This window comes from Etheostoma cragini, chromosome 3 (genome assembly GCF_013103735.1).
Source record: "Etheostoma cragini isolate CJK2018 chromosome 3, CSU_Ecrag_1.0, whole genome shotgun sequence".
NCBI lineage: Eukaryota > Metazoa > Chordata > Actinopteri > Perciformes > Percidae > Etheostoma > Etheostoma cragini.
Genome location: NC_048409.1, coordinates 22,421,544 through 22,431,856, shown reverse-complemented (window position 1 = coordinate 22,431,856; position 10,313 = coordinate 22,421,544). Strand labels below are relative to the sequence as shown.

At 41.1% G+C, this 10,313-nt stretch overlaps 2 protein-coding genes across 3 annotated transcripts in view; one reads left to right on the top strand and one right to left on the bottom strand.

Annotated features, from left to right (window-relative positions):
• fbxo46 (F-box protein 46) overlaps window positions 1-832 on the bottom strand; it is a 12,991-nt gene extending 12,159 nt beyond the window's left edge. Inside the window, exon 1 of the mRNA XM_034868120.1 lies at window positions 703-832. The gene's annotated coding sequence lies outside the window, so the exon portion shown is untranslated. The remainder of the gene's footprint in view (window positions 1-702) is intronic.
• Window positions 833-1,061: 229 nt separating this feature from the next.
• Window positions 1,062-9,667, top strand: coq8b (coenzyme Q8B). Of its 2 annotated transcripts, XM_034868125.1 has the most exons (18): window positions 1,062-1,205; window positions 1,665-1,846; window positions 2,051-2,201; window positions 3,971-4,167; window positions 4,520-4,586; window positions 4,939-5,013; window positions 5,437-5,556; window positions 5,665-5,750; window positions 5,956-6,096; window positions 6,190-6,271; window positions 6,815-6,908; window positions 7,437-7,578; window positions 7,845-7,952; window positions 8,094-8,159; window positions 8,261-8,347; window positions 8,882-9,329; window positions 9,361-9,403; window positions 9,481-9,667. In XM_034868125.1, exons 2-16 carry the CDS (start codon window positions 1,667-1,669, stop codon window positions 9,185-9,187), a joined length of 1,902 nt encoding a protein of 633 aa, XP_034724016.1. In that variant the 5' UTR covers window positions 1,062-1,205; window positions 1,665-1,666; the 3' UTR covers window positions 9,188-9,329; window positions 9,361-9,403; window positions 9,481-9,667. The 2 variants fall into 2 exon arrangements, with proteins under 2 accessions (XP_034724016.1, XP_034724015.1); XM_034868124.1 differs by having other exon boundaries at window positions 9,361-9,667.
• The last annotated feature ends 646 nt before the right edge of the window (window positions 9,668-10,313 follow it).

Here is a 10,313-nt window from a genome sequence, read left to right as displayed (position 1 = left end):
TAAAATCGCGTACTACAAATTGAGTGTCGGCTGATTTGACCACGGCGATCCGAGTGTCGGCTGGCTTGACCGCAGTACTATGTATTTAGGTCTTTTTGGCCCGATGAAGCGTTTCATTATTTCACCATGTACGCTAATTCTCTCTTAAGTCCTCCTGTTGTTATTTGGCATCTCATCTTTTCCTCTGTTGATATAACAATGTTGTGACAATTTTGTACTCTTGTTTGAATTCTATTAACATGTTATTTATGGTCTATTAGCTGCCATGAGACAGTTTGCCAACATGGATCATTAATGTGTCATCATATCTTCCAAAACATGTAGGTGCCTTTGTGTTACAACACCGTTCCATGGCAATGGTAGAGATACAGAAGGCCTGTATCGTAGCGGTCAGTATGTGCACGTTTGCATCATAGGCTGGACAAAAGCAAAAGCTTAGAGCAGCATGCTCCTCAGTCCAGTGTGTCCATCCCTCTGTTATATTTCTCGTGTATACCTTACTGACATTTATTGCACAAGTCAAAACCTACTTTTTTCCTTTTTCTTTTCTAACAGAATAGTAAACAATTGAAATATGCCCTTTACACGTGCACGCATACAGTTTTGGATTTGCAAAATTGAGGTTATTATAAATAGCCTACAAACGATATTGCACTTTGCCAGAGTTACAAAAAATGTTATACTAAGTCCAGAGGACCTCACCTCTTCGCAACCAGAATGTCATGGAGGGGGTGGGTGAGAGGCGTACGTTGTTCAGGATGCTAATCAACAGCATCCTCTTCTGCGTCACAGCCTCCAGACTGAGTACACAACTCTTCCGAGTCTGGACTCCACAATAATGGTGTGAGCACGTGCATGTAGGCATAATAGTAGGCATCCTCCAAAATGTTTAAACCCCCTTAATCCTCATTGGACGTTTTTCCTTTTAAAGCCCGCCTTACGTTGACCGTAATTAGGCAAAAAATGCTGATTTAGACGTCCATCATCTGGTAGAGGCACTTCTATTGGTTAAAATAATTCACCCCTCCCCCTTTACATATGGATCTGCCTTCCTATTGAAAGTCGGCCTGTGGTTGGTCCCCGGTCAAGTCAATCAAATTTGAACTTCCGGGTGTTAAATCGTTGCAAAACAGACCTACAACAGTGGACAGTGGCAGGATAAGTCATTCACTGGGGAAAACCTGGATATCGCAGCTTCAGGAGAAGTGAGTGGCTTAAATCATTAAAAGGAACATGTTTCATTCAATACCGTTTTTAATGTGGAAGAATACATCTTGTGTGTAAGTATTTTGGTCTTGTTGTAATTTCAAGCTTCAGTCAGCAGCTAACGTTACTGACGTTAACCAGTGACTAGCCAGCTAATTAGCGTAGCCAAGAGTAGGCTTTGTAATTGTAGTCTTTAATTCTGTAAATGTGTAAATTTGTATTTACAAGTCAGCAGGTCACTGGTGCACCGTTACTGCTGGGACACGTGTGACACATGTCTTGACAGTAACGTGTAGGAATTCACATCCAAGGTTAAACTATTCTGTCACGTTACAAACACCCTTATCTTGCAATCTTTTTCTAATTTGGGGTAAGATTGTGTCTGGTACTTTTTTTTGTACACAATGTAATTAAGTCTAACTTGATTCCCTTCTATCTCTCTACCTCTCTCTGTAAAGTCATGCTATCAGAAGTCCTGCAGGTGCTCCGTGGGGCAGGTAAAGTAGGGTCTGCCCTGGTCACCAACCAAGGAGAACAGCTCAGATTAATGACCTGCAACTCCTCAGTGGGAGCAGCAGTCAAAGTTGCTCAGGATGTGGTGGAAGGACTGGTGGGCACTTTTATGGGTGGCAACAATGCGGTAAGGATTCCGGAATGCATCACTATGGGCTCGGGAACTTGTGATGGGCATTTTATAAGAACTACACATGGAATTATAAATTAAACATTGAAAAGAATAAGTGATCAGATTCATTGATAATACAATCGCAGCCCAAGTTATATGTGCAAATAGTCACTATTTGGCTAACTTACTTGTCCATCTTTGCTGTGTCTCTAACAACAGTCAATAAAGGAGGATGTGTTCCCGGACGCAGAGGGTTGGCAGACTATAGACCCTGAAGAAGCAGCCAAATGGGCAACGGGGTCCGAGTTCCCCCCTGCTGCTCCGGAGCAAAGCCAGACAGAAGTTGGAGCTGCAGCAGAGAGGCCATCAGGTACTGTCAGTACCACCTTGTCAACCTGCACAGGGAGTGACATACACTAAGTATGTGGCACCATTTTTTATTATTTTTTTTAAAGAATATTTTAACTGCATTAGTCCTTTTGTATTGATTGTTGTAAATATTGTTTTGAAAATTGAGCGAAATGTTACATCAATAAATGCATCCATAACACAATATACAGTGAGGAAAACAAGTATTTGAACACCATGCTATTTTGCAAGTTCTCCCACTTAGAAATCATGGAGGTTTCTGAAATTATCATCGTAGGTGCATGTCCACTGGGAGAGACATAATCTAAAAAAGAAAATCCAGAAATCACAATGTATGATTTTTTAAAACTATTTATTTGTATTATACAGCTGCAAATAAGTATTTGAACACCTGAGAAAATCAATGTTAATAATTGGTACAGTAGCCTTTGTTTGCAGTTCCAGAGGTCAAACGTTTCCTGTAGTTTTTCACCAGGTTGGAACACACTGCAGAAGGGATTTTGGCCCACTCCTCCACACAGAGCTTCTCTAGATCAGTCAGGTTTCTGGGCTGTCGCTGAGAAACACGGTGTTTGAGCTCCCTCCAAAGATTCTCTATTAGGTTTAGGTCTGGAGACTGGCTAGGCCACGCCAGAACCTTGATATGCTTCTTACAGAGCCACTCCTTGGTTATCCTGGCTGTGTGCTTTGGGTCATTGTCATGTTGGAAGACCCCGCCTCAACCCATCTTTAATGATCTAACTGAGGGAAGGAGGTTGTTCCCCAAAATCTCGCAATACATGGCCTCAGTCATCCTCTCCTTAATGTAGTGCAGTCGACCTGTCCCCATGTGCAGACAAACACCCCCAAAGCATGATGCTACCACCCCCATGCTTCACAGTAGGGACGGTGTTCTTGGGATGGTACTCATCATTCTTCTTCCTCCAAACACAGTTAGTGGAATTATGACCAAAAAGTTATATTTAGGTCTCTTCTGACCACATGACTTTCTCCCATGACTCCTCTGAACCTTGGAAACAGTGGTCCCAGCTCTTGTCAGGTCATTGACCAGCTCCTCCCGTGTAGTTCTGGCTGGGCTGATTTCTCCCCTTAGAATCATTGAGACCCCATGAGGTGAGATCTTGCATGGAGCCCCAGTCCGAGGGAGATTGACAGTCATGTTTAGCTTCTTTCATTCTCTAATGATTGTTCCAACAGTGGACCTTTTTTCACCAAGCTGCTTGGCAATTTCCCCGTAGCCTTGTCCAGCCTTGTGGACGTGTACAATTTTGTCTCTAGTGTCTTTGGACAGCTCTTTGTTCTTGGCCATGTTAGTAGTTGGATTCTAACTGATTGTATGGGGTGGACAGGTGTCTTTATGCAGCTAACAGGTGCATCTAATTTAGGATAATAAATGGAGTGGAGATGGACATTTAGAAGGCAGACTAACAGGTCTTTGAGGGTCAGAATTCTAGCAGATAGACAGGTGTACAAATACTTATTTGCAGCTGTATCATACAAATAAATAGTTTAAAAATCCTACATTGTGATTTCTGGATTTTTTTTTTATAGATTATGTCTCTCCCAGTGGACATGCACCTACGGTGACAATTTCAGATCCCTCCATGATTTCTAAGTGGGAGAACTTGCAAAATAGCAGGGTGTTCAAATACTTATTTTCCTCACTGTATAAATATTTTATAACATGATAAAGCTGCAAAGTAGTCACATTATTGTTCTCTCATTTTCACATCAAGTAGTCAATGAAGACCTCTACTCTATCTTACATAGGAGTGCCTCCTTCCCCAGGGGCAGCGTCGGGCTGGCCGGGACAGAGCGCTCGCTTCCTCCACACAAACCCTGGCCTCCACCGGTACTACAACCAGACCAGATCTATCCATGACACGGTGGTGGCCAGACTCACACCTGAGGACATCAAGAAAGCCAGGGAGGCCAAGAAGGCCCTCATCAAACCTGTCAGACAGAAGGTTGGTTTAAGGACTCGATCTGACTTGATTTAACTTTGATTGCAGATTATGTGTATATACACACACACAAGCTGAGTAAATGTATAGTATTTATATATTCTTAGTGGTACCTGCAGGAGATGAACTACAGACAGGTGCTAGGAGTATATTTTGAGAAGTAGACTCATGTTATGTAGTGTGTTTCATAAACCGTTTGTTGTGCTTTGTGATGTTAATCAAGGTTACTGTCTGAAGAGTTTTACCCTTTGTTTCTGTGTTCACACAAGTCTAGAGTTAATCAACAACAACCAAAAAACACTCTTAAAATGATTTCAAATACATTTTTTTTATTATCTGGGATGTCTTCCCCCAGCTGAGTGACCGGGCCAAAGAGAGGAAGGTGCCCGCCACAAGAATCAGCAGGCTGGTTAATTTTGGGGGTAAGAACAATGTACTTTATGTACTTTACATATCATACTAAGCACCAAAATAAATATATACATATTTGTATTCACAACTCCAAGTGTCCTCTGCATTTACAAAGAAAAGGAAAAAAGATAATGCTTTTCACAACAACAATGAGGAGTTTTTATCTGTATTTATCAAGTGTCAAAACTTTTAAAATCAAAATGTTTTGCAAAAGATTTTAAGACATGGAATATGATTTCACCCAACAAAACCAGATAAAGTGAAATGATCATGCCACCGGGCCTTTAAATCAATGTCTCCCATAAACATCTGTTAAGTGTACCTGATTTCAGAATCACTTGTGTCTCTGTATTCCTGCTGCAGGCCTGGCAGTGGGACTTGGGATTGGTGCCATTGCAGAAATGGCAAAACAGTCATTGGGAGGCAAACAACATGAAGGTAAAGATATTCTCCTCTCCTTTGCTTTTCACCTCCCATCCTGTGAAAAAGCTTTTGGTCCAGTGCACACTTGGCAGATCCAACAGACACATGGACAGCTGGTCGGCCCTGGAGAAGTTTCAAATGTGTCAGCACCTGCCAGGCACTGGACAGGCATTAAATCAAAGCTGTTAACAAGAACTCAAAGGCAGGGTTTAATATGTGTTAAATTAACAGTGTTTAAGAAGTACTACTGCCCCGTTTTTTACATGCTGCTTTGTACAATTGGCTAGCAAGGGCTGGAGCCTAACTATTTACATGCAGCACTTGCTATTCGATTCTTGCTAAGACAAATTACTCTTGTTGCTCTTCATGCTATTGTACTTCTGTACGATGTGCTGCTAATATAACTGCTAATACTTGTGTGTGTGTGTTGTTTTGTAGACAAGAATTCCTTGCTAGACTCGCCTCTTCTGTCAGATGCCAATGCTGAGAGAATAGTGAACACACTGTGCAAGGTCCGTGGGGCTGCACTCAAGATCGGACAGATGCTCAGCATTCAAGGTACACACTGTAGCAAAATGTTGTTGAGATGTCCTTGCAGTCACTGAGGATTTCTGGGCAGTGAAAATGTTTTTTTGTTGTTGTTTTTTTTCTGAAATCTTTCTTCAGACAACTCCTTTATCAGCCCCCAACTTCAGAGGATCTTTGAGAGGGTCCGACAGAGCGCAGACTTCATGCCTGCCTGGCAAATGAATGTAAGTAGCAGAGTTCCTCCTGTCCCTGACACGGAGTCAATTTGTGGACTAGCAGTAAATAGTGTCAAAACCTCATTGGAAAGTGCTGCAGAGTGTGTTTCCGACATGAGATCACACAAAAGAGTGTCTCTTTTAATCAGTTTGGCAGTTCACATGTGCAGCTTTTTTTTCATTTTTTCTTTTCTGCGTGGGTCTGATTTTTTAGAAAGTTCTCGTGGAGGAACTAGGGCCAGGCTGGCGAGAGAAGCTATTGTCCTTTGAAGACAAACCGTTTGCCGCAGCTTCCATAGGCCAGGTGCATCATGGGGTGTTAAAAGACGGAAGAGAGATCGCCATGAAGATCCAGGTATTCATACACAATCTATTTCTGTCTCCCTTGTAACCTCTTTCAATGTGTGTCTGCATTGATTTTTGTCTGTTATGGCCATATTCCTCTCAGTACCCTGGAGTTGCAGAGAGCATCCACAGTGACATTAACAACCTGATGTCAGTCCTAAAAATGAGCGTTGTCCTGCCAGGAGGTAAAAACTACATTTTATAATATTTGTTGTAGTGTTTGGTGTTGACTCCATATTGAGGATAAGAATTGAAATTAGGCTATTTAGTATCTTGAAACAGCTGGAGATTTCAAGTTTTTGCTGTTATTCTTTGAACGTCCCCTGTCATTATATTGGGAAGTGACTGGAGATTGCTCTCCCATTAATTAGTTTTTCTTTCATTCTAGCATTTTTACTTCAGACCAAGGGGTGGTGCTATAGTAGCAGGTCAAAAAACTAGGTGGCACAGTTGTTACTGTGTGCCAATATAGGGATGTCTGCATCATTAATATAGATGTTCTTTTGTTTCCTTGTTATACTCAATCCTACACGCTTCAGTCAAGAACATTAAACTACCATAACTTTAGTTTTATTAGGTAGGTATTAGGTAATATACACCATCACAGTCCCAAAAACACCATGATAATTGTTTCCACACTTTGCATTAATGTGTTTAAAGATGACTGCGTCTGTATGTTTTCTTTAGTTTTCCCTGCTGAGGGACTTCTTTTTTTTTTTTTTCCACAGGTCTGTTTGCAGACAACAGCTTAGAGGTTCTTCAGAGGGAGCTGGCATGGGAGTGTGATTATAAGAGGGAAGCAGAGTGTGCCAAGAAGTTCAGGTAGTTTTTGTGACATATTGAACCATAACGCCTCCTACCCTGAAGCCCACTTGTGAGCTATTACCGTCACATTGAGATTAAGATCTCTTAAATGAATGATGAATATTTAAAAAATAAAATGGTCAGTCAACCATGTTATGAGCGTTGGCGTTGCATAATTTGTCCACCAGAGGACGCTCTACTAAGGTCCCTGTTGGCAACACTGTTTTTTTTTTCTTTCTTGTCAATGTGTTTTTGTTCAAAGGACTTTAAGTTTCATATCTTAAGTTTGTATTTTTATACATTTTATTTATCAGAACTTTTATATATTTTGATGTTCCTCTGTTCTGTTGTGACAATACAATTTTTTATTATATTTGAGAAACAACTCATAAATAACTAATGTTAGGGAAATCTGTTGGTTTTGTAATGCGTTTCTGGATTCAAAAAATATATATGTATTGATATATTGGATTTTTAAATAACCAAATATTTGTATCGGTATCAGCCTTAAAAATCCTTTATACATACATCTTATGTGGCCTCCAGGTCCATGCTGGAGGGTAATGAGTTTTTCCAAGTCCCTGAGGTGATTGATGAGCTGTCAGGCAGCAGGGTGCTGGCCATGGAGCTTGTACAAGGAGTCCCACTGGACCGCTGCGTAGACCTGGACCAGGAGACCAGGAACCAGGTAACATGGATCCCATGGTGCACTGGAGACAGGAAGAGCAGTATCTCAAACAGAGTAAAAAGGACAGCAGTAAATTAGACTATAAAAATATGCATTTATCAGTTGAGATTTATGCACTTGTAGCATGACCTGTCCGACAGTAATGCACCATCTTTAGACATGGCGAGCGTGTGGCAGTGCACTGTACCAGAGCTTTAGCTTTAAAATGATACTGAAAATAACTGCATGGCAGTAAACACAACCCTCGCCTCTCCTCCCATCTCCAGATCTGTTTCAGAATCCTCCAGTTGTGTCTCAGGGAGGTGTTTGAGTTCAGGTTCATGCAGACAGATCCAAACTGGGCCAACTTCTTCTACAACTCAGACACCAACAAGGTGATGGGAGTCTGGTATTGAAGTTGTAAATGAATTGTCTAACACAGAAATGGATGCCATGTTAACCAATTATTTACTTGTACCTACCAGAAAAAAATCCTCATGTGCAGCAGATGCGTAACACTCTTATCTTGTCTGTAGGTTGTTCTGTTGGACTTTGGAGCGTGCAGAGGCTACCCAGAAGCATTCACAGATGACTACATCCAGGTACGATGAATCTAAAATGATAGGACACCCACCAGTGAAACCCAACATGATTTATGCAATAAGATTTGTGTGTGTGTGTGTGTGCGCGTTTTCTTTTTCAGGTGGTGCACGCAGCTTCCGTGGGTGATCGAGCCACTGTTCTTTCCAAATCAAAGGAACTGAAATTCCTGACAGGCTTCGAGGCCAAGGTAAGGTATTTTGGTCTTTGCTGCTGTGCTCATTTATTTATATTTATCCTCCTCCGTCTACCTCCTCCTGTACTTACTTTGTAAATGTCAGGATTTAAATATTTTTGAGTGAGTGCTGTATCGTAAGTATTTTTTTTTTGTATTGGGCAAACTTCACACTGTATGACCTCAAAGTGTTTTTTTATTAATGACATCTTTATCCTAGTATTATATCAAATTTGGCAATGGATAGAGGAATATAGCCAGAAAATGAAGAAAAGTACTTGTTGCATGCATAAAAAACACAATTTGTTCTAAGTTGGAGATGTGAAAATATGTGCATATACCATAGAATTTTATACAGTATAGCTCCATAATAGATAAACACAGCACACAGTTTCTACCATCTCTGTGTACACACTCAAAATGCATCTTAAAGTCTGTTACTGTTATGGTTTACTGTTCTACTTTACAGCTGTTAGCTTTTGCGTTGAAACACTACTTCAGTTGATAATTATGCACACGGATTTAATGCCTCTCCATGCTCCCTACCAGGCCTATGAGGATGCCCATGTGGAGGCGGTGATGATTCTTGGCGAAGCCTTTGCGTCCGTGGAGCCTTTTGACTTTGGCACCCAGAGCACCACCCAGCGCATCCAGAGCCTTGTCCCTGTCATGCTACGCCACCGCCTTACCCCTCCACCAGAGGAGTCATACTCCCTCCACCGCAAGATGGCCGGCTCCTTCCTCATCTGCTCCAAACTGAAGGCACGCATATCATGCAAGGACATGTTCCTAGAAGTGTACAATGCCTACAACCAGAGGAGGCAGGCGCAGCAGGCAGCACGGGCTAGTGCTTAGACGCTCAGGGACATACTCAGTGCCTAAATAGGCTTAGGACTTTTTAAGAGTGGGCTACTAAGTAAAGGGACAGAAAACGTGAAGTTGCCACGTGGATCAGACTTACCTAAGACTTTACACCATGTCAATATGTAACTATGGCGATGTGCTTTAATGAGGACCACAACTATGGTGATGTGCTTTAATGAGGACCATGAGTGTATTCGGCTTTCTATGCTTGTCTCCTTTAAGTGCTACAGTTCACTGACATCAGTTAGGGAATGATTTGGTCAATCCCGCCCCAACAGGTCACTCTGACTTGTCAAGCCTTGACAGACATCTTGCTGTCATGTACATATATAAATATACAGACATAAATACTTAAACATCTATAACTATGACATGGGGTGTGATTACTTTGAAAATGATGGTGATAGTTGTGCCGTAACAAATATATATGATGCAGCCCAAATGGTTGTTTTATTGATATCATCATTAATTGAAGTGAGGATTATTTGATTCATTTTAAGTGTTGGGGTTGTGTCTGTGTTCATCATCATGTTGTCTATGGTTACATTTCTGTCCCAGCAAACATACTGCACAATGGTGCTGAAACTGTATGCCAGCTTCGTTTTCTCAAAATGCAAAATGTGGATTTCCTTTGCTAAAATGAATTAATTCTGATCCGTACTCCCTTATATAGCATGGTCCCCCCTATTTCCAGAAGAATTATTATTTTCTGTCTTAAGGACAATTGATTGAACCTGCATTGCCTAGGGGATGCTGCCATAAATGCTGTAATCTAAAAGAATAACAGTAAGTAAAGGCCTTGGATTATTAAGTATATTTGGTATAAAACGCTATATTGTGAAATACTTCTTTATGACAGAGATGTTTTCTGTAACATGTATGGCAGTGTGCTGTGCATTTGTTTTATGAAATAAAAAAATGTAAATGTATCAGAAATTGAGCTTTAATGGCAGGTGTCAAAAGCGGCTATAAGCCAAGGATTTCTTTCACTCAGTATTGCTCTTTCCATTTCAGTTTTAGACCTCTTCGGGAAATATTGACCAGAAGCCGTGTTTGACTCCATTCCCCAACTACACTATCCTTGTATTGACTGTGAAGCATCATGATACAATAGATT